We start from the raw sequence: 24,921 nt of genomic DNA on the forward strand, positions 1-24,921 counted from the left end.
TACTAGCTGTACCTCCACTTTATTCCTCCCCACTCTCATATTCTATTCTCTCACTCCTTTCACCCTGACCCTGTCCAAAAGTGTGTTGAATCTGAGTACCCTCTCCATCAATCTTCGTCTCTTCTATTACCTATTCCCCTATTCCCCTCTTCCCTCCCCCATTCCCCCTTATCCCATCCCTTTCCTCTCATTTTTCTGTAGGGTAAGATAGATTTCCTCACCCTATTAAGTGTGTATGTTATTTCCTTTCTGAGCCATCTCTGATGAGAATGAAGGCTCACTCATTCTCCCTTACTGTCTCCCTTTCCACTCCATTGAAAAAGCTTTTTCTTGACTCTTATGTGAAATTTCTTAGCTTCTTCTTCATCTCCTTTCTCTTCCTTCCAGTACTTTCTGTTATCACCCATTGACTCCATCTTTTTATGATATTATGCCATTATATTCCATTCCTTCCTGTGTCCTGTCTATATATATATATATGTATGTATATATGTATATAGATATAGATATAGATATAGATATAGATATATATACACACACACACTCCTTCTAACAGCTCTTATAAATGAGAAAGTTCATATGAGTTATCAGTATCTTCTTCCCATGCAGGAATACAAACAGTTCAGTATCATTAAATTCCTCATAGTTAGTCCTTCTCTTCCACCACCTCTATGGTTCACCAGAGTCCTGTACTTGGAGATCAAACTTTCTGTTCAGCTCTAGTTGTGTCAATAGGGAAGTTTGAAAGTCCTGTTTCATTGAAAGTCCATGTTTTCCCCTGAAAGAGGATATTCAGTTTTGCTGGGTAGTTGATTCTTGGTTGTAAACCAAGATCTTTTGCCTTTCGGAATATCATATTCCAATCCTTACAAACTCTTAATGTAGATGCTGCCAGATCCTGTGTAATCCTGACTATGGAACCTCAGTAGTTGAAGTGTTTGTTTCTGGCAGCTTTTAGAATTTTCTCTTTGATTTGGGAGTTTTAGAATTTGGCTATAATATTCCTGAAAGTTTTTCTTTTGTGATCTCTTTCAGGGGCTGACTGGTGAATTCTCTCAATTTCTATTTTACCCTCTGCTTCTAGGATCTCAGGGCAATTTTGCTGTATTATTTCTTGAAAAATGAAGTCTAGGCTCTTCTCCTGATTGTGGCTTTCAAGATAGCCCAATAATTTTTAAATTATTTCTTCTGGATCTATTTTCAAGGTCAGTTGTTTTTCCAGTGAGATATTTCACATTTTCTTCTAATTTTTGGCTTTTTTTGGAAGAGTTTTAGTTCTTCCTGATTTCTTGCAATGTCATCCACTTCCTTTAGTTTTGCATTTCAAGGAGTTATTTTCTTCAGAGAGCTTTTTTAATCACTTTTTCCAGCAGGCCAATTCTGCTTCTTAAGGCATTCTTTTCCTCATTTGCCTTTTGTTTTGCTTTTTCTATTAGGCCTAAACTGGTTTTTAGTATATTATTTTATTTTATTTTATTTCATTTTTTTAGGTTTTTGCAAGGCAAATGGGATTAAGTGGCTTGCCCAAGGCCACACAGCTAGGTAATTATTAAGTGTTTGAGACCGGATTTGAACCCAGGTACTCCTGACTCCAGGGCCAGTGCTTTATCCACTGCACCACCTAGCTGCCCCGAGTATATTATTTTCTTCAATATTTTTTTGTATATCTTTCACCAAGCTGTTGATTTGGTTTTCATGTTTTTTCTGCATCGCTCTCATTTCTCCTCCCAATTTTTCTTCCATCTCCCTTAATTGCTTTTCAAAGTCTTTTTTGAGATAATCCATAGTCTGAACCCATTTTCTATTTCTCTTAGAGGTTTTGGATATGGAAGCTTCGATTTTGTCATCATCTGAGTTTGTGTTTTGATCTTCCATGGGACTAAAGTAATTCTCTATGGTCAGATTCTTTTTCTTTTTCTGTTGTTTACTCATTTCCTCAACCCAAGACTAATTTACACCACTTCCAAGGCTTTGGGGTTTTTTTTGGGACACCCCACTGGGTCCTTTATTCTTTCAAGGTCTTATGCTCTTTTGCCTGTGCTTTGATATGTAGATGGCCCCCTTACTTCCCTCTGCCCTGGAACTATAAGGAGGGATCCAGCTGTCTTAGTATGGAAGCCCAAACTGCAACCTGGATTTGAGAGTAGGCTAGCATCAGAGTCCTACCCTGAGGTAGAGCAGAGGAAATCTCTGCAGATTTCCCTTACTGTCTTTGGGGGTGCAGGCTGCTTTCTCCAGATTCTTGCTGCAGATTTTGCAGCCTGTGCTCCTTACTGCACACTCATTCTGATGTAGCAGAATTCTCTCACTGTGCCTTTAAGCTGTTGCTGGTGATCTCTGGGCTGTGCTGTGCTGTGCTGCATTAGCAGCCTTTTTCCAACCCCTGGTCCTGGTGAAACACACCTTTCCTGTGGAACTTCTAAGTTGTCTTGGACTGGGAAAATGTATCGCTCATTATTATTTTTTTTTTTTGGCTTTTTGCAAGGCAAATGAGGCTAAGTGGCTTGCCCAAGGCCACACAGCTAGGTAATTATTAAGTGTCTGAGACCGGATTTGAACCCAAGTACTCCTGACTCCAGGGCCGGTGCTTTATCCACTGTGCCACCTAGCCGCCCCTGTATCACTCAGTCTTTCTGTAGGTTCTGCCCCTCTAAATTTTGGCTAGTCATAATTTGTTGTCTTTTGGAGTTTGAAGGGGGGGGGAGGAATTCCCGAGCAATGCTACCTTCACGCTGTCATCTTGGCTCTGCCCCCCCCCCCAACTTTTTAAAGAATCTTAACCTTGAATGGTGAGGCCTGGAGTAGGTGGGAAAGAATGTAATAATGGGTTTAGGTAGAGGTATTAGTTTTAATAAAGAATAGGGTTATGATATGGTGATAAATATATATGGAGAGAGAAAGAAAATATATTGACGTTGAAGGAATAGAGAAAGGAAGGTGAGACTGCTGGGTCAAATCATTTCAGGCTTCTCAGTCAAGTTGGAAGGAATGTCATCTGTGAGTGTTGGTAGTGAGAGATAAGAAAATGAGATAGGAAGTCTGTAGATAGAATAGAAATACTGTTGTGTATCAGGAAGAACCTAGTTAATATCATGTATATTAAACTCTTAACTCATAAAGTACTTACTTAATATATATTTGTTTTTTGAATTTGATATGTGCATTGGTTACCAAGAAGGTACCTTTTGGAAATATGTTTCTGAATTGGACATGGTGACATACCTGTTCTGAGTAGGGTGAGTCTGGTGAATTGTTTGAATTGGGTTTTCTGAGGTGCAGTAGGTATTCACACTAAGTCTGATACCAGTATGGTGAGACCCTCTCCAGAGTCAGGGCCACCAGATTGCCTAAGGAATGGTGAACTGCTCAGGCTGGAAATGAAGAAAGTCAAACCTCCTCTGATGGTCAATAGTTAGAATTGGGTATGAGAATGTTCCTACCTGGGTAAGATAGAAAGAGACTTAGTCTTGAAAAAAAAATCTGAAATTACTTATGTATTTGACTCTTAACCTTGATACTTATATCTCCTTAAAAAGTTTTTTTATTCACATTTGGAATACATGGAGATGATTTGTTTTCATTTTGAGGTTTTAAAATGCATTGTATAAAATTAGGAAACACTTGATTTTTCCTTTTATATTTCCTCAGAATGACAATTTTGTTGTGTAAAGAACTGTCTTCAATGTCTAAAGAGTTTGCTACGTGCCTGACAGCTGTTGGGGTAAGAACTGCTTCATATTTTTTGGATTGGAATGTCTAATTCTTTTATAATTCTTTTGCTATGCTTGCTATGTATATTTGAAGCACACACATAGTATACAAAAGTATACTTTGTTGTCTGTATCTAAAATTTAGATTCTGAAAAAAGATCTTTGTCCCTTGCATTTTTCCATTTCTAGTATAATATACCAGCATTGTTTCTTAGAACATTTGAAGATCTTTAATTGTCAGTAATTTTATTTTCTCTCTCTTCCATATCTTTAATTCTCAAATTTTCTGCTTTTCTTTCTTCAAGCTCTTCTTTCATTGTTTTATGGTTTGTTTTGTTGCTTTTGCATTGTCAGTTCTTGCTCATTGCCTTTGAATGCACTATTTACTGATCTGGGAACATCTGTTGGAATAGTTTTCTGATTACTTTTCCAATTTCTATTGTTTCTAGTAATTATATCTGATTCAGTTCATTAATGTCTTAAATTGTATCATTTTTTCTTTGTCCATTTTTATTTTGCTTGTTTTTTATTTTATAATGTGCTTTGTTAGTTTTATCTTTTTTTTTTTTTTGGTGTTTCTATTATTTTTCCATGAAGTTTTTGAGGAGGCTTGGCTTCCCTCTTCTCTCCCCCTTCTCTCACTCTTATATCTTGGATCAGTCTCTGGCCTTGTATTTTTTAAGTCTTCTATGATTCATACCTAGTATCAATAGCTGGTTAAAGTGATGTAGTTACAAAGCAAATTACGAAAATAAAAATTAAAAATCCCAACTTTACAAAAGATATTTGTGTGCTTATCCCTTTGAGTCTCAGATTCTTCCTCTAGAAAGTGATGGAATTGGACTTGGACTAAATAATCCTTAAGTGATTGGTCTCTCTAATATTCTATATTTCCTGTATTACATGTTCTAAGTTTTAACAACTCTCCTAGCTTTAACATTCTGGGACAATTCCAGTGTGAGAATTTATTTTGCTTAACTAGGCATATTTCTAGGCATATTTGTTTTAAGGGTTTTGTTTTTCTTTTTTCTTTTTCAATTGTGTAGGGATGGGGAGGGGAAAGGAAAAAATTCTCTATTCTAAGATCTCTTTCATCTCCAACATTCTGTATTTTATTTTCTAGAGTTCTTTTTAGTGTTTCCAGAAGTCTGTTAATCATATGTCCAGCTTATATCCTTTCCTCACAGCAAGCTCAATGGCTTATTACTTAATTAGATGTTAGCATTTTCTTCCTAAAATTTTCCGGGCAACTCATCTGAAAAGTTACTGGATGTTTTCTTCATTACATATTTCCATTCACATCCTTAAGAGACACTGAGGTATTCTGAAAAAATGCAGTAGACTTGGAGTCAGAAGACCATAATTAGATTTCCAGGTTTATACTTTTGCCAATTTTTAACCATTGACAAATCACTTTCCTTTTTTGGGCCTTAATTATTTTCTCAGTAAAATGGTAATAATAGTACTTATACGACCTTTCTTCGTTGTTTTGAGAAAAGTACTTTAAAGCTATAAAAAGTATGGAAAAGGGAGTTTCCATTATTATTTTAATTATGTAAATATTATGAAAATTAATATTTATTACATTTTTTCCAGGTCAAAGAAAAGCCTGATGTACTTAATCCACTAATAACTGGTGTGTTTCTTGAGGTTAGTTTTGATTTTTTTTTTGACCCATAACTTTGTTTTATGCTTTGAGTACTTTTTGATCTTTCATACTCAGAATAATTAAGGTTTATATATATTATATATATATAATATATATAATTCATCTATTCATTCATTTATCTATCAGTATTTATTGCCTTTATTCTGTACATTAATTAAAAACAAAGTTGGAGGTACAATGTAGTATTTTTTCATAAATAGACTAATAGAACTAAATAAATAGACTAATAGAACTTCCAAAAGGGATAAAGTTTCATCAGAAGGAACTTCTTTCCATAATCCACTTGCTGAAAAAATTATGCTTTGTTTTTTTAAGATTGGGCCTCTGCTGTATCCTAGACCTGTGTTCTTTAGAACTCCTTATGTATTCTGTGCCATATGGAATCCTGATGATAGTCATCTAGAAGGAGTGTCCCTTCCACTAAATTTAGAGGAAGGGTAACATTTTTCTAGATGATTTCATCAATACCGACCCAATGCGGTACTGCCATTTTACAGACCTTCTTCTCCCTAATCCCACAGGGGCTGGTGTCCATGGGGGGAAGATACAGGTCAGAGAAGGTGTTTCTACTCTTATTGATCTTCACTAGGAGCAATACAAACAACTTCCTATTCCAGATTTTCTATAACCCTGTCTTTTCAGACACGTATTCCTACCTTTCTCAAAAAAGGACAGGAGAGGAGCTAAAGAAGTGAAAAATGCTATAGTTTAGACAAACATTGTCCCTATCATAATTTTGTCCCAGGCTGTTGCACCATCTTCAAAATTCTCATTACTATCCTGCCTATGGCCTTGACCTTAGAATTCTGCATTTATGGGCTCTGTCAGTTTATTTCAGACTGAATTATTCTCTAGATGTATTTGTTTGGGAAATGCTATTCTTCAAGAAATTAAAACAAGAGCAACAAACATCTGGAATTGTATTGCCTCAAAATATCAGAAAGTTTTATATTTTGCTTGTTATAAACTATAGCTAGTAAATCAGTATGATCCAATATTTAAAGAATTTGGAACAAATTAATTTCCTCAAAATTTTAAAATCTTGAGTCTGGATTGAGAAAGATTGTATTTGATTATTGATTTGAATAGAAAATGACCACAATTTGGCAGTGCTCATCAGAAGACTTTGGTTTCCACCCCAGCTATGTAACTTAATAGTTAAAATGTGAATTATCAAAATAAAAGTTGAAAATCCTAATTTTACAAAAATCATTCATCTGTTTACTTCTCTATTTCTTAGATTCTTCAATCTGTTAAATGTGGGGTTGGACTTAGATGACTTCTAATAACTTACTCTCTGAACCTCAGTTTTCTCATTTGCAAAGTAAAAACAGTAATATTTGTACTAATCTCTACTTCCCAAAGTTGTGGGGATGAAATGAATGTATTTGAAAGTACTGATGAAAACACTTCACGTTAGAGTCATAGAACCTTGGTTTGAATTCTGGCTTTTACTTGTATGACCTGGACAAGCCATTTACTCTCTCTAACCCTTAGTTTCCTTCTCCATTAAATGAGGTGGACTAGAGGACTTCTGAAGTCCCTTCCAGCTACAAATCTATGTGGATATTGTAAGACCAGATTGCCATTTTTAATCATATTATTATTATTAATACTATTATTATATTCTTCCATTAAAGTCCTTCTCTGATGTCTTGTCATTGCACTGAAATAGTCCCAGGTCCTTAAAGGACTAAGAATGCTTACTAAGAATATACAGACATAGATAGGTCCTACCAAGCTGTTAAAAAACTTCAAGTTTGGTCCGACAACACATTTCATCTGAAATCCAATCTAGCTAAAAATTGAGAGGTTCATTATGGGAAGGTTGACCATCAAATGATGATTTTTTTTTCTTTTTTGGATTGCTGAATCCATGACAGCTCCCACTAAAATAATGGAAGGGTTGTGACTTGCTTTGCTGAAAGATAAGACACCTCTCAGAGAAAAAAAAGGCATTCTCGAAGTATCTGATCATTATTTTCCTTTAAAAAGCTGATTTCACCAAAACAGATGAGATTAATATGAATTAAATCACTAGATGCAGAAGAAATCTATTCTTACATATTTTCTTTGAAGTGATCATCCTTTTTTGTTTCAATTCCAACAGGCATCCAACAGTGCTTCATATGTCCAGGATGCCTTTCAATTACTTCTTCCGGTGCTTGAAGTTTCCCTCATTCAGAGCCAGATTGAATCATCACAATCACAATGAACTCCATACTAGTAGAAGAGAGAATTCCTCATTTACAGAAACCAATATGAAGAAATGTTTAAGGACAATAAGTTTTGACCTTGACTTCCAGCAATGGCCAAAAAGTGCCAGACCATTTCTAGGCCTTATTGCCCTGATGATGCAGAAGCAAAAAAGAGGGTAATGGGAAATTACTGTAGTCTAGACAACCAGACAGTCTGGCAGGTTAAAAAAGTAAATTTGTTGCCTTCGTTGTTTGACCAAGACTGGTTGGTTCCTCATTCTACAACTGCAGATAGTTTTGTGCATTAATAAATTCTTTAAAGAAGATTTTTGGAGAAGATCCAAGAAGAATAGCTCTTGAAAAAAAGGTTAGCATCTTCTGCTAATGTGATGTTTAACCAAAAACATCTGTTCCATTTCGACATGATGCATACAGCCCAAACACTACAAATCCTTGGTAAAGGAAAAAACTGACTCTTTGAAAACAGATTTTCTTTTCAGGCAACCCATAGATCTTTCATTGTGTGGGTGAAAAAGAATTGAATTTTGTATGCCCAGATGCTATTGTTTGATCTGGAAATGTCACATACTTTTTTCCTTCCCAGAATAAAAACTTCACTTATATGATGGTTGTTGGACTTTATATGTATTCTGATGATTATAGCTTTCCACTTGAATATGATTATATTCCATACCCCAATGCTTTTTTCTCTTCCCAGAAAACATTTAGTATTGAGGAGAGATTCATATAGTTGAACTCACATTAATCTTATTGCGGTGGGCTTGGCTTCTGGAGCAATAAAAATTAACTGACTTCATCTTTAGCCCTTCTAATTATGCATCAGGAAGAAGTGTATATAAAGGAAGTGGGATGGATGGTCTTTCTTGTGCTGACTTTTGAATGTCAGAGGAGATATGCTGACTTAGCTTTTATTTCCATATATGCCTTTTTCCATATTTTATTAATCATGATCAGTTTTTTAAAAGTGATCACTGATATTCCCAGAGATAGTCAAACCACATGGGGTTACTTTTAAAGTACAACTTATCCATTCGAATGTGAACCAATACCAGGATACTTTGCAGGTATATGTCATAAAGAAGTTGAATACTGATAATGAGTTTTGATAACTTTAAACTGGTATTCAAATTCTTCTATATAGTATTGGGATTTTGTCTTATCAAATATGAGTATGACTCATAGATTTCCATTTTGTATAGTCTTAAATCAATCAACAGGTATTGAATGCCTCCTAACCATTATGCTATAAGTTGCAGAACACTTGTCAATCAGCATGAGTAAAAGGGATTCCTTACCATGAATTCCCTATCAGTGGAATCCCATAGCCCTGGGTCATAGACACATGTTTTCTGTGTGTGTGTGTGTGTGTGTGTGTATGCATGCATGTGTTAAAATTGTTTCAACATAGCTTCTTCATTTAGGAATAATACATAAGGGAAAATAAGCTGCTTTACTTGAAAAGTTTCCTTATATTTTGGTGAGAGTTCTTATATTTCATATCACATTTGATAGATAAATAACCATTATTTTCTTGTGAAAAAAGTTTTGATACAATAGCTTTTACTGGATAATTGACCATTTTTACTAACAGTTTTTCATCCTCTAGCATGTTCAAGTGTATTGAAGAATTTAAAAAGATAATTATAATGTGATTGACTAGTTGAGTGTGATTCTTTCTCTCATTTACCTCTGCTGTAATTTTTTGAACCTGTAGTTCTGTAATCTTGATTTTGTGTTCTTTCATATTGAAAGCAAAACCCCCATTTTAAAAGTGAGGTTTAGTAAGGTTAAATGATTTGTGTTCTCACAGCTAGTTAACAGATAAGCCAGGATTTAGAATCTCAAAAATTGGGAGGACCCAGAAAATCTTATCTAGTCCTGTCCATTTCAGAATCATTTCTACTTCGTATACCCAAAATAGCAGCTTGGTCTTTGCTTGAAGATTTCAAGTCTGGATGAACCCCCTATGAAGTTTGACTATTTTGCTTGGTGATAGGATTATTTATTAGAACATTTTTCCTTACATGAAGCCTAAATCTCCCCCTTCAGTAATTGCTTCTAGTTCAGCGCTCTGGGGCCAAGCAGAATAAATCTAATCCCATGTTATATCCCTTAGTACAAACTTGAAGACTATTTTGTTTTTTTCTAGGTTTTTCTGTTCTGTAGGCTAAACCTCTCTAGTTCCCTGAACCCTAGATCTTCATGTAGCATGATTTTGAGACATATTCCCAAACAGATGCACTCTAATTGGATATCTTTGCTAAAATGTTATGTCTAGAATGAACACAATGCAAGAATGGTAGAGTTATCACTTTCTTATTCTCAGACACCTGTCTCTCAATATTAATAATTTACTTTTTTAATAGGAGACAGAGAGAGGAGGAGGCTATATTGATCTTACAGACTACTAAAACCCTCAAAGTTTATTATTTGAACTGTTTATCTAGTCACATCTTTCCCTATGGTTGTGATTTTTTATATTTTTTTGAACCTAGTAGTAATTTTTAAACAATGTAAAATATAAGACTTTACATTAATGTCTATCAAATTTCATTGCATTAGATTTGACCATTGCTCAGATTTGTCAAGACTTTTATCAGTCCCAACTTAGTCATCCAAAGTTGACTTTTCCTTAAAGCATTGTGTCATAATTGAAATTAATGCATGTTCCAACTCTGGAGGCATTTCAGAGTGACTCAGCTGAATTTGGAATTAGCAATGAATGGATTTTATCATTGTTTTCTTCCTCATTAAAATTGTTTCTTCTAAGTATTTTATTCTTAAGAGCTTTCTATCCTTCCTGGGGTTACCTTTATAAAATTTTTAGCCATTGGTTATGTGTCCTCAGTGTCACTGAAATCTGTTTCCCCGAAATCAAGGGTGAGTGACAGACCATGCCCAGATTATCTTTCTTCATCACAAAGTCTAGGCCTCTATTTTAACTTCAGTAACCACTTTCTCCTTGTTGGTGAGAATCAGATCTAGAATATAATTTCCCTTGTTGAATTATCAAGATGTAATTAGCTGTTCTACTTTTGGTAAAGAGGGCTCCAGCAGATGTCGGATAATTGAAATCCCCTGTAACTACTATTAGATCACATATCATTGCCAGGCTTAAGCTCTAGTTCCTGAATTCTTCATGTAGTTCCTCTTTCTTCCTTTATACTTAAATGACATACTTTTGTTTCTATCTCAGGTTCCCCACTCAAATATTCTCTACTAATGTCTCTATTTCCTTGATTTCCTCAGCTATTTTCTTGCTAGATAATGCTATTCTTCCTCTTTTCTCTTACTCTTTATCCTGTTTTCTTTTGATTGGTCTAGGGCTATTCAAGTTATGATTTTCATTGTATTAAATCTGACACCTTTGAGGTCAAATTTGCCTTCTTGGGTTAGAAGCTGTAATTTAAGTGACTTGTTACCCATATTTTAGACACTTTGTGTAGAGGTATGGATGATGTTATTTCCATGGTGATATAACCATGGGTCCTATTACTGTCTCCTTTATTCAATTAATCTTATATGCATTTTTGGCCTTTCTATTGCTATTTTGCTTCCAACATAGCTTTTCCCCGCGGTGTGTTAACTTGGTTGACATACATAATCATTTTTTTCTTCCTTGACTAACCATTCCCCTTTAAAATTTAAAGCTCTTTTAACTGAATTTGAAAGATTCCAGGCAAATTCCTTCTTATGGTCCTTACAGATACATCCATCCTTGATTAGGAGCCCATTATGGTTAAAGTTTAAACTATGATCCAAAATTCTAGAACCATTTCTCAGAATCTTTTTAATTAGCTGTTTACTTCCCAATGCTGTATTTTTTTTGAAGTTCCTTGCCTTTGATCAACAAGCGATGAAAACATACTATCTAGGCCCCTAAAAATCTTCAGCTCCTTGATCAAGACTTCATCATTTTTAAGTAATGCTTCATGAATTCTTTCTAGCAGCATTATTTATGAATTACCAAAAATGGATAGCAGTCATCCAGTTTGAAACTTTAGGAAGATTCCCTATCATATTCTGGATGTATACCTTAGGAGGATACCAGACCTCTGTCATTATCAGGTCAACAAATATCCAAATCATTAACTTCTCAGCAGAGAATCACTAACCACCACTGCTCATTGCTTCTATGACCTTTATGTGTGATCTTTCATCTCTTGACATCAGTTATGACTCCATGTCATTATTAATAGAATAAGACATAGCAGTTGCTTCTTCCTCAGAGGTTCAAGCTCTTTCACCTTAGGAGAAAGCTTCATTCTATCTGTTGCTTAGTTTCAAGTGTTCAGTGATCTTTCTTTTATGTGTCATTCTCCTAACCCATTTCCTTCTACATCTCCAAATCCATTTGTTGCCACATTGAAATCCCAGTTTCAATAGTCAATAGTTCATTCTTCATAATAACCTGGTTCATGGAGACACATTCTTCTCTTTAGAGGGAAATCAACCATAACCTTGATCATAAATACAGATGCTCAGCTATTATAGTTTAGAACATTCACCTTACATGTGACACTTGCAATAGCTGATGAGTCTGACTGCCTTAACCCCAGTCCATCCTCTATTCAGCCACTAAAGTGATTTTTCTGAAGTGCAGGTTTTATTACATCTCAGTGAGCTCCCCTGTGCCCCCCAAAACACACACACACACACACACACACAAACTCTTGCTCAGGATCAAATACAAACCCTTTGTTTCACATTTGAAGTCCTTTATAATTTAACCCTCTCTGACCATTCTGGTCTTCTTAGAGATGACTTCCTGTTATATATTCTTCAATCCAGTGACACTGGCCTCTATCTCTTGATTTTGATCATTTCCTCTGGCTGTCCCTTGAGCCTGGAATGCTTTTCCTCTTCAAATTAACCTACTGATTTCTCTGGCTTCCTTTAAATTCCAGTTTAAATCTCATCTTTTATAGGAAGCCTTTCCCAACCCTTCTTAATTCTATCATCTTCCCTCTGCTAATTATTCTTATTCATTGTGCATATAACTTGTTTGCATATATTTATTTGCATATTGTCACTCCCACTTAGATAGTTATTTCCTAGAATTGCAGGAACTACGTTTTGCCCTTTTTTTGTATCCCCAACATGTGGCACAGTATCTGTCACATCTGTACTTGATAAATGATGATTAATTGATATTATTTGATAGAAATACAAATATGGCACACTCTTTGCAGGTTTTTTCAAGGCCCTTCTTGCTCCCTATTTTTTTTGTTGGAAATGAGATCTTCAGTTCTTCACTCTTCTTGCTAACAGCTTCTCAGGAGAAATGCTGTAGCCAATAGTTTGTTTGGAATGCTCCATTTTGAAGTTGTCAGTCTTCTTCCTGAAGAGCCTGAGGAAACACATAGACACTAAAGAGGCATTCCTGTCTATTTACTCATTATACAATCTTGACAACTATAGTATAATGAACTCTAATAAATGTAAGTTTAAAAAATCCTCCATCTCTGATAGCCATCATCCTATATTTTCGCCCCTTTTTGCAAAATTTCTTGAGAAGGCTATCTACAACAGGTGTTTCTACTTTTCTTCTCTCTTTTAACTCTTATCTGTCTTCTTAAGCTGATCATTTAACTGAAACTCATCAAAGTTGCTAATAATTTCTTAATTGGCAAATCTAATGAACTTTTTTTTAAATTTTAGAAAGGCTTTATTTATTTTGGGTTTTATAACTTTTTCCCAATCTCGAATTTACTGATCTTTTAAAAAATTATGAAAATACTGAATGTCCTAGCTTTCTCCTTTCTTTCCCTCCCACTTCTCCCAAGAAAAGCTTTGAGATTACTGATGAATTGTTAAAAAAAAAAGATCTATTCATTCTGAGAGCTATAATCTATCTTCCCTCAATCAAAAAAAATCTAGGGGAAACAATGACTAAGTGGGCCTACAGTCAGGAAAATCTGAATTTAAATTTGATGACAAACACTAGCTGTGTGACCTGGACAAGTTACCTAGTTCACTTTCCTTATCTCTATAATGGGGATAACAACCCCTCCCAGAGTTGTGAGGATCAACTGAAAAAATAATTGTAAAGTGCCTGGCACATAGTAAGTATAATATAAACTTTACTTATTTTTTTTGAATACAAGAAAGTTTTAATTGTACAAAATGTCTCTTGCATGTTGTGGTACCCCAAATTTGTAAGGAACACTGGAGAATCTCAGTTCAAAAAGTTTACCCAGAATGTTTTACTACTTTTAGTATTGCCCTCAGAAAGCTCTTCAAAATTTCTGAATTGTATCTTTTGAAAACAAAGGACAGGAGCCATAAATAAAAAGTCATTTAAAGAAAGTCCAAAAAGCTATTTCTTGGCATATGTAATCTTCATGGCATGGGATGGTGTGATCTTAAATCCTTGTAAGGCATCTCTGGCAGCACTAGCCTGTCCATCATTTTCAAACTCCATAAAAGCAATGTCGTGTCTCCCAGGTACCAATCCTACTTCTTTGAAACTAGGAAACTGATTAAACAGCATAGATAACATCATTTCATTAGTCTCTTCTGGCAAGTTATTTAGGAATAAAATATAATTCGGTGGGTAGTCAGGCACCTGAGGATTTGGGGTTGAATTTCCTTGGGTGTTAGCTGAATTTGGTGTAGCCTGACCAGGCTTTTTGTTTGCAGCATTAGCAGTTTGCTCCAGAGATTTTGCCTTTTTCTTTTCTTTTTTCCTTATCAGCAAAAGTGCCACGCATTTTAGAGATTACATCAGAATCTGTTTTTGCATACTGAATTCGCATTGGTTTACCATAAAATGGAAAGCCTTGTAACTGCCTCAAAGCATTAGTAGATGAACCAAGTTCTTTAAATGTAACAAATGCTTGTCCTCTCATCTTCATAGTTTTTAAAGCCACAATATCCACTACATGGCCAAACTGAGAAAAGAGTGCATACAATGATCTCTTCAGTTCTTCTTTTTTTTGATTTTATCATTCATATTGTTGATATAAATTGTATGATTTGGTCTGATATCCATGTTTTGGATTAGATTTCAGAGAAGCCCAATACTCCCTATATATAGCCTGCACCGCACATCTTTTGTTCGCAAGTTTTTCCTTGCAGACAGTGCGCTCCTAGGAGCCCGGAGCTCCCTGTCTCTTTATGAACACCCATCCTTTAGCACGGCAAAACGCTGCGTCAAGATTAGCCACGGCCAGGACTAGCTCTAAGGCGTTGCTATTTACAACCTGTGCAGGCTCTGGCTTGCCACATGTACACGTGTGTACAGATCCACAGCATTGCATGCACGCACACGCACACACCCCCTCGGCCTTCCCTAGGTTCGAGCTCAGTGAGACACCCCCAGTCCGCAGGAAGGCTTTTCCGAGGCCCCGCAATTCCAGGGCTGGACACAGGAGCCTGCTGGCCCCGCGTGTGCACCAGTCCCCGGGGTCCCGCCGGCGGGGCACCGGCACCTCGGTTCGGGCCCTCCCGCAGCCTCTCTCGGCGTCCCCGGGCTTAGGGCGCCCCGCGCCCCGCGGGCACGGAGGCCTCTGAAGGGAAGCGGCCTCGGCGTCACGGGGCCCTCGCTGTGGAGCCCCGGGCCCTACCTCAACTTTACTTATTTTTAATCAGCAACATAATGAAAAGGAAATATAATTCATTTCATCAGCACTGACAGAGTAAAAAGTATTATATGTATTCATTACCTTTCTAATACTCTGACAGGAGAATAATAGAGTGTTGCTGGAAGAAACTTGAAAAATATAGAACCATAGAATTCTAGAGCTAAAAGGACCTCAGGATATAGAATGTCTTAAAACATTCAATGGTAGAATTGGAAAGGTCCTTAAAGATTAGACGGGTCCTAACATTTTATAAGTGAGGAAACTGAGACCCAGGACTGGGAAGTGACTTACCCAAATTCATACAATGAATTTGTTATTAGAGCTGAAGTGGGATGTGGAAATAGAAATAATTTCACAATTATGATAAAAATAGTCACAGTACTCCCATAATAGTTCCTTTATTATTCTGTTCCATGTACATGTATATTCTGATCTTCTAATCTTTAATGATATTTTGGTTCTACTTGTATGCATCTAGATCCTAGAACTTAATTATTTTCAATGTCTTGCATCCAAATCTGAAGCATCAGGAGAGCAAGTTTTGGTTAAATGCCATAATTTTTAGATTTTATATACTTTAGTTATAAAGAGATTCCTTATATGATGAGCAACAATTAAAAGCAAATGAACAAAACAACCCTAAACAACCCATTTGTCAGGAACTTTGGATACAATACTACCTCCTTCCAAATGTCATACAAGTCCTTTGTCACTGATTCACTGTTTTTTTTTAAGACAAATTAACAAAATAACCTTACTTTCAAATGGATACATTTTATCAAAATATAAAGAAGGCTAGGCATAACAAAGGAGGTGTGTGATAGAGTGGGCTAAAGCCTATTGGGTATCCACACTAAGACCTTAGTCTGACACTAATAAGTGGAAGGGGAGGAGGACAACCTTAAGGCTACTTGAGAAGGGGGAAAAGTGACCCAGATCTCATCTCCTCCAAAGTGGGATCAGGTCTGTGAATGATCATTGACCTTTTAGTCTGAGCAAGATAGGGAGAGCCAGTCTCAAAAAAAATATTATTTCTGCACTGAAATTATCCTTATTTGGTAAGAATGTCAATATAAGTACAATTTCACTGCTAAGCAATGTAAACCGAATGTTTCTTTGTGTAGCTTAAGGAAGAATCTGTGTTTTGTAATCATCATCATCCAAAGTCTTATTTGGGGAAGAAGGAAATTTTATGTTATTACTGTCAGAGGTATCTTTCTCAGTAATAATTTTTCCTATTATTTTCAGTTTAATTTTCCTGATAACTATGAATCCTCAAAGGGAAAAAAAAAACACCTTAAAGGAGAGTACAGTCTTCATTCTAGGAGAGCTCCATTTAAAATTTTTGTACCCAATAGGTACTCAATAAATAATGTATTGAATGAATGCTTTAAAATTACTATTGCTGTTACTGGTATCAAGATTTTCTGGTTTCATGAAAAGTTTTGAAATTGTGTCTAAGAAGTATCATCTTTTTTTAAAAATTTTTTTTAGATTTTTCAAGGCAATGGGGCTAAGTGGCTTGCCCAAGGCCACACGGCTAGGTAATTATTAAGTGTCTGAGGCTGTAATTGAACTCAGGTACTCCTGACTCCAAGGCCAGTGCTCTATCCACTGCGCCACCTAGCCGCCCCAAGAAGTATCATCTTGAGATTTGAGTTGTAGGAACTTTGAAAACTTCTTTTAAGGTACAGTTTTATAATTTTTTTCTTATTTCAATTGCACTACTTTTCTTTTTTCATTATTTTGCTATAAAAAACATCATTGTAACAATCATAGAGTTGCAGTAGAAAGATCACAGAATTAGGAATGAAAAAGATTGGAGTTCTAGTCTTGGCTGTGTCATGAATTGACATGCTATATTTGATCAAAGACAAGATATTTCACCTTTCCAAGTCTTGATTCCCTCATCTGTGTAAAGGGGTTGGGGATGGGCTTTGACTAGATGATCAATAAGACATTTTTCCCTTAATGATTCAATTTATTACAGTATTTAATGTATTATAATCCTTTCTTAGATTTAATATTTTAAAAAGTTAAAACTTTTTTCAATTAACTAGCATCTGTTATCTGTCTTTTACCTACCACTCCACCTCTGCCCCATGAAAAAAGTTCCTTAAAAGCTTTAATATTCTATGTAAGACACATCCAAGTCCTCATGTAATTTTCTCTGATCTTATTTCTAATTTCTTTCCAGGTTTAATATATCATTTTCTATGTTTTTAAGTTCCTTCCAAGATCTATGATTATGTCTTAAGTTTTCCAAGGGGAAATTATCTGAATTTTCTCTTACCTCTCTTAACATTGGGAAAGTAGATATGTTACCTTTGCAAGTCAATGCTCAAAGTATTAATGCACAGAAGAAAGTTTTTGACTTAACTTATTTTGGCTCCTTAAGGTAGGAAGAGAAATTATCAACATCCATCTGTGACTATTTGTCTGACAGATATTGTTTGTCTTTTCCTGCTTTTTGAAATGCAGTGAAACTTGTTCTAAAAGAAGCAATCACCTTTCTTGTTTTTTTCTGTGAATTAACCAATATTTAGTTGTGTATTTTTTTCTTTTTTCTTTTTTTTTCTGATTGTCTTTTATTTATTTTTTATTCTCATTTTGTACAAATGTTTCTTTACATTAATAAAATGTTCTTGTTTACAAGAAAACAAAATACTACTCCTCCCCCATGAATATAGATAGACTTGTTTGGGCGAAAAAAGTAAAGGGGAGAGAAAAAAATTAAAATAAAAAATAATAATAGTAATAATTGTAGGTATGGCCAGGTGGCTCAATGGACGAAGCACCAGCCCTGGAGCCACGAGCACCCGAGACCATATCTAGCCTCTTAAACCCAGCAATCACCCAGCCGTGTGACATGCAAGCTACCCGATCCCCACTGACCTGCAAAAACCAAAAAAAAGAAAGAATAAAAAGACCCAAAATAAAATAAAATAGTAATAATAGTAGGGGTGGCTGGGTGGCAGACAGAGCATTGGCCCTTGAGCCAGGAGCACCTGGGTCCAAATCTGGCCCCAGACACCCAAAGATCACCCTGCTATGTGGCCCCAGGCAGGCCATCCAGCCCCACTTGCTCTGCACCCTCCCCCAAATAATAATAACAAAAAATGTGCTTGAGTCTTTGTTCCAACACCAACAACTCTGTTATGGGTGGATCTCATTCTTTATGATAAGTCCATCACAAAAGTTATTTCCATATTTTTCCACCATTGCCATTGCTGATCGCAACTCCCTCCTTTCTTATTTCTCCACTACCATGTATTCTATTTTCTCTCTCCTTTCACTATGACTCTGCTGTAGGGTCGCTGAGTGGCACAGCAGACAGATCCCTGGTCCTGGGGCCAAGGAGCCCTGAGCCCCCATACCACCCCTTAGGCCCAGAATCCACCTAGCCCTATGGTCCGGGGCAGGCCTTCCATTCCCAGCCCCTTGCAAGAAGTAAGAAAGAAAATGTATTATATTTGACCACTCTCCCCCCATGGTCCATCCTCTCCTCCTTTATTCACATCCCCACCCCTTCCCCCTGCTCCCCCCTCCTTCTTACTCCAGATGTCTACACCCCATTGAGTATATTTGCTGTTTCCTCTCTTAGCCATCTCTGATGAGAGCAAAGTTTCCCTCATTCCTCCTTGCCTCCCCACTTCCATATCATTGCAATAGCTCATTGTAATAAAAAAAATCTTATGTGAAATATCTTGGACTGGAAATTCCCCCTCTCCTTTTTCTTTCTCCCATTCCATTTCCCTTTTTTTCTATTGACTACATTTTTACACCATATTTTATCTTCGAATTCAGCTTTCTCCTGTGCTTCAACTATAAAAGCTCTCTCTACTTGCTCTATTAACTGAGAAGGTTCATATGAGTATTATCAGTGTCATTTTTCTATGCAGGAATACATGCAGTTCATCCTCATTAAGTCCCTCATATTTCCCCCCTCTCCTCCAATCTCCATGCTTCACCTGAGTCCTGTATCTGAAGATCAAACCTTCTGTTCAGCTCTGGCCATTCCAAAAGGAACATTTGAAATTCCCCTGGTTCATTGAAAGTCCACCTTTTTCCCTGGAAGAGGACATTCAGCCTTGCTGGGTAGTTCATTCTTGGCTGCATTCTAAGCTCTCTTGCCTTCCTTGTATTCCAATCCCTACAAGCTTCCAATGTAGCTGCTGCTAAGTCCTGTGTGATCCTGACTGCAGCTCCACGATATTTGAATTGTGTCCTTCTGGCTGCTTGTAATATTTTCTCTGACTTGGGAGTTCTGGAACTTGGCTATAATATTCCTAGGGGTTGGTTTTTTGGGATCTCTTTCTTGGGGGGATCGGTGGATTCTCTCCATTTCTATTTTGCCCTCTGCTTCTAAAATATCAGGGTAATTTCCCTGTAGTAATTCTTTGAAAATGATGTCAAGGCTCTTTTCCTGATCATGACTTTCAGGTATTCCAATAATTTTAAAATTATCTTTCTTAAGTCTGTTTTCCCTATCAGTTGTTTTTTTCAATGAGATATTTCACATTTTCTTCTATTTTTTCATTTTTTTGGTTTTGAAGTATTGATTCCTGATTTCTGTTAAATTCATCAATCTCCCTGAATTCTATTCTTTGTCTGAAGGATTTGTTCTCCTCAGAGAGTTTTCTTATCTCTTTTTCCATCTGGCCAATTTTGCTTTTTAAAGCATTCTTCTCCTCAATAACTTTTTGAACTGTTTTATCCATTTGACCTAAGCTGGTTTTTAGCATGCTATTTTCTTCAGCATTTTTTTGGATTTCCTTGACTAAGCTGCTGACTTCATTTTCATATTTTTCCTGCATCTCTCTCCTTTCTTTTCCCAGTTTTTCTTCCAACTCCCTCATTTGATTTTCAAAGTCTTTTTTGAGCTCTGTCATAGCCTGAGCCCAATTTCTGTTTTTCTTGGAGTCTTTAGATGCAGGAGCTTGTGCTTCCTCATCTTCAGACTGAGTATTTTGGTCCTTCTTGGTCTCATTTGCAAAATATTTCTCAATAGTCTTCTTTTTGTTTCCCTGCTTGCTCATTTTCCCAGCCTGGGCCTGGTTTGGGGTGTTTCTTGAGCTTTTGGGGCACTCTCACAAGGGTCTCAGTGTGTGAGGCTCTGTCCTCCCTCCTGGTCTGTGAATGACCATAAGCACCTCCCTCTTCCACGGGGCTGAGGTGGGGGGGGGCCCTGCTGTTCTACTGGGGGGCCTAGACTGAGATCAGGATCTGAATGTGGTCAGAGCCCCGGAGTCCTGTTCCAGAGGCAGAGGACAGAGCTCTGCAGTTTCTCTTCACTCCCCTCCCTCAGCTCAATGGGCTCATGCCCTGGGGGCTTCTGCTTAACAGCTCCGCCTGCTTCTGTTTCCTAGATCAGGTCTGGGGAAAGACCATGCTGCTTGCTGTGTGCCCTGAGGGCTAGGCTCCACATGCTCACTCTGGCAGGGGTCCCCTGCTGTTCCCCCACTTTGTGCCCGGTGCCCCTCGGGGTGCAGCTCAGGAGACTCCCCCGCTGCTGTGAGCTGCGGCTCCCAGCGCCCTGGGGCTGCCTCCGGGAGGCTGAGGTTCTTTGGCTCTGGCGGGCCACCCCTCTGGCAGGCCGCCTCTCTGATCCCAGGGAGCAGAGCCTTTCTGCTCTTTTCCAGGTTACCTTGAGTAGGAGAACTGCCTCACTGGGACCTTTTGTAGGTTCTGTCTCTCGAAAGTTAACTAAACTTAGAGTCCTTAGCTGATGAATTTTATCAGAGAGCTCCTAAGACTGCATCCCTTCTTGTCACCATCTTGGCTCCGTCTCCACCACTTGTTTTCTCGGGAAGTCTGTGTATTTTTTTTAATCCTAATAGCTTAATAGGAATATAGTATCTTAGTTACATCTGCATTGACCAAACAAAACATACAGCCAAAGTACCTATCTGGAAAATTTCAAGTATTCTCTTAGACTTGACATAATAGTTAACATTTTTATATAGTGCTTTATGACTTACAAACATCTTTACTTTTGTCCCAACAATATAATAAGGATAAATAGTACAAGTATTATCATTTCCCTTTCACTGATGGAGAGAGAGAGAGAGAGAGAGAGAGAGAGAGAGAGAGAGAGAGAGAGAGATTTTGTGTAGTTACCTAGTTAATAGATGGCTGAGCCTGGGTTTTATTTCTGTTAATATAACTCCTACTCCTCAGAGTTTGATGACTATATATGGAGGAGCCTAAAGTGTAAAATGTTGGTAATATGTTTAACAGTTGCATCTTTCATCAAAAGGTATGTACTTTTTGTTCGTTCGTTTGTTTGTTTGTTTTTAGGATTTTTGCAAGGCAAATGGGGTTAAGTGGCTTGCCCAAGGCCACATGGCTAGGTAATTATTAAGTGTCTGAGCCTGGATTTGAACCCAGGTACTCCTGACTCCAAGGCTGGTGCTTTGCTTTATCCACTGCGCCACCTAGCTGCCCCAGGTATGCACTTTTTAATGACATTTTGGATATAATCAGCTAGCTCTAGGTTATATAGTGGATAGAACATTTGACCTGAAGTCAAGAAGACCTAAGTTCAAATATGACCACTTGTTGATAGCTGTGTGATACTGGGCAAAGCACTTGACCTCTATTTGCCTCAAATTCCTCAACTGTAAAATGAAAATAATAATTGTGTCTACTCTGAAGGGGTGTTGTGATTATCAAATAAGACAATATTTTTAAAGTGCTTATCATGATGCCTGGCACATAACAAATGGACATAGTACTTGTTATGTGCCAGGCAAAAATAAGTCACTAGTTGTTATTATATGGTTCTAAAGTACTTTTAGAAGTATGATCAATTCACAGCTCTCCCCAACAATACACTAGTGTGCCTGCTTCCTTTAACTTGTCCAACTGTTGCCATTTTCCATATTTGTCAACTTTCACAGTCAGTATTTACAGTAGAATCTCAGAATGGTTTTGTTGTACATTTTTCTTCCTTTCCACTGTGCCACTGGGATCCCCATTCTGTTGCTAAGAAATTTTTCATCTGCATCTGCATTAACTGAACTTTAGTTTTTTTTTTTTTGAAAGGCAAATGGGATTAAGTGGCTTGCCCCAAGGCCACACAGCTAGGTAATTATTAAGTGTCTGAGACCGGATTTGAACCCAGGTACTCCTGACTCCAGGGCCAGTGCTCTCTTCGCTGAGCCACCTAGCCACCCTTGAACCTTAGTTTTTCTTTGCATATTTCACATATTTATCATTTTCCTACTTTGATGCTAATCAGTCCTCTGTCTAATTAGTCAGCATCCTCCTTGAGACCTTTGATCTGACACCATCACTGAAAATTATGTCCTTTGATTTTTTATTCTATCAGTTTTTATCAGTCTTTCATGACCCTTGCAACTATATCATCTGTTAACCTCCCGGTCACCCTTCCCATTTCCCATGACTTTGCAAATGGCTCATAGTCTTTTGCTCCAACTCCTAGTTCATCATAATCCCTTGATATTGGTAATTTTGCCAATGTCTCTTCTGATAGTTTCTATTTCCTTGAGTCATTCAATTTTGATGATTTCCTTGCCATTCTACAAGAACTACTCATGGCGGGGGGGGGGGGGGGTCTGGCCTTAGCGTTCATAATCCCCAGAAACTGTTCTATGATCAAGATCTTGCATTCTGAAATTTCCTTCTTCTGCTATAATATCTTATATTTCCATCTTTTCCTATTTTTATGCCTATCCTTTACCCTCATTAAGACTTCTAATCCTTTCAACTCTTCCTATTCTCCCAGCCTGCTAACTATTCTGGAAGCACTTTCATAACTAAAAAGGTTATTAAGTCAGTATAGCCAATCATTTTATGAATACCTTCTTCATTCTTAAATCAATTGCTTTTTTGACTTACCTCTACTTCTTACTTCTGAATTCATACCATCTGCTCCTTATGTTCTTAATTCCAAGAAGTATACTTTTCTAAAGAAAGATCCCAAAATATGCTGATTAAATTCGCCACAAAGATGTGGTACAGAAGCTTAACTGTGCCCTGCCTACTGCATAAGAATCCTTATTCCCCTGTTGCTGAATTTTGTGATTGCCACAATAGCTATCTTCTCTGCTTTAGTTTCCTTCACTTCTCCCTTAAACTCATTACTTTTAGTAAATAACTTTACTTTTTTCCCCCCTTCAAAAGTTGAAGAAAATCTAATATGATCTTAATTTCCCCAATTCTTCTAAAACTTTTAAGGTCCTTTTTCATTCTTTTCTCACAACTGAAGAATCAGAATTTGAAAGTTATATGGGCCCTCAGCAGTCATCTAGCCTACTCATGCACAAAAGGAATCCTTGCTATAACATACCTGCAGTTGGTCATCAAGTTTGAAGATCTCCAACAAGGGGGGATCCACCAACTCTCAGAGTAGCCCATTCCACTTGTGGTCAACTCAAATTGTTAAGTATATTACAATTTACTTCTTTGTAATTGTCCATCCATTGTTCCTGGTTCTTCCCCCTCTGGGGAAGTTAAATGGCCTAGTGTATAGAACTCTGATCCTGAAATCAAAAGGATCTGAGTTCAAATGTGACCTCAGAAACTTATTAGCTGTGTAACCTTGGGCAAGTCACTTAAACCCTGATTGTCTCTCATCCAGGGCCTTCTCCAGCTGTCCTGATCCACATCTGGCCATTGATCCAGATGACTCTGGAGGAGAAAATGAGGTGGATGACTTAGCTTAACAAATCCAATTCACATGCATGTCTTGGCATCACTTCCCTCATGTCATGGTCTTTGACAACCAAGGATAAACACCATCATCACCCTCTCTGAGGCTATACAGAACAAGCCTAATTCTTCTTTCATATGACAAACCTTCAAATATTTGAAGATAACTGTATGTTTCTTCTGGATTTTCTCTTTAGGTCTAAATATGCTCAGTCTTTGAAGATGAGGTGATTCTCTTTGATAAAGAATCCACCCCAAACCTGTCCATTATTATCTTCTCCATAATCTTTCTCATCAATCATTTATTTTTACATAATTTTCAATTGTTTTCTCACTATTGGATCCTTATCTTTTGCCTACAAATATGCTCAGATCTCCCAAGACTGACTGATCTCAGAAACTTTCAGGATATCCTCATTATCTATTGGATAAAATATGAACTTTCCCAATCTTGACTATCAAGGCCTTTCACAACCGGCTCCAACTTCTCTTTTCAGAAGTATCTGATACTACTCCTTTTCCCTTACTCTCAAGCTACAATACATTCCATCTCTCATTCTTGTTCTGTTTCACGAATGAAATCTGTTAGCCTTTTTTTCTTTTTTTAAAATTTATTTATTTTGAATTTTATAATTTTCCCCCTAATCTCACTTCCCTCCTTCTACCCCCCACAGGAGTCAGTCTGTTAGTCTTTACATTGTTTCCATTAGCCTTTATCTCTAACCCAATTCAGTTTCAAACTATTTCATGAAACTTTTCCCAACCTCTCCATCCCAAATGAAAGCAATTGCTTCTTCTTTTCACTTCTAATTAAATATGTAATGACATAATTATTTGTGTATGTGTGTAGCTGTGCTTATATTCTTTCTTTTTATAAATTTTTTGAGAGCAGTATATGTATTATATCTTTTTTTAATAATCTACTAGTAGCGTGTCTCACACATAATGAATTGTATTTGATGGTACTCAAATATCTGTTGATATTAAAATGAGTTATTCCAGGGCCAGAACTCAATGCTTTATCTTTCTAGCTCTTCCAACTCCATCATATTTAATTTGAA

The 24,921-nt window shown here is 37.0% G+C and overlaps 1 protein-coding gene and 1 pseudogene across 7 annotated transcripts in view; one reads left to right on the plus strand and one right to left on the minus strand.

Annotated features, from left to right (window-relative positions):
• The window catches only part of FAM114A2 (family with sequence similarity 114 member A2), a 33,906-nt gene extending 25,706 nt beyond the window's left edge, over positions 1–8,200 (plus strand). For 6 of the 7 annotated variants that reach the window (XM_074212557.1, XM_074212558.1, XM_074212555.1 and 3 more), the window contains exons 12-14: positions 3,649–3,721; positions 5,307–5,360; positions 7,490–8,200. In XM_074212557.1, coding sequence (XP_074068658.1) covers positions 3,649–3,721; positions 5,307–5,360; positions 7,490–7,594 — 232 coding nt within the window. In that variant the 3' untranslated portion in view covers positions 7,595–8,200. Of the gene's footprint in view, positions 1–1,035; positions 1,181–3,648; positions 3,722–5,306; positions 5,361–7,489 lie in introns of those variants that run through there. The other variant, XM_074212561.1, reaches the window with a different exon arrangement.
• Positions 8,201–13,707: 5,507 nt separating this feature from the next.
• Positions 13,708–14,592, minus strand: LOC141518338 (U2 small nuclear ribonucleoprotein B'' pseudogene; annotated as a pseudogene).
• Positions 14,593–24,921: the final 10,329 nt, after the last annotated feature.

Source organism: Macrotis lagotis, chromosome 1 (assembly GCF_037893015.1).
Source record: "Macrotis lagotis isolate mMagLag1 chromosome 1, bilby.v1.9.chrom.fasta, whole genome shotgun sequence".
NCBI lineage: Eukaryota > Metazoa > Chordata > Mammalia > Peramelemorphia > Peramelidae > Macrotis > Macrotis lagotis.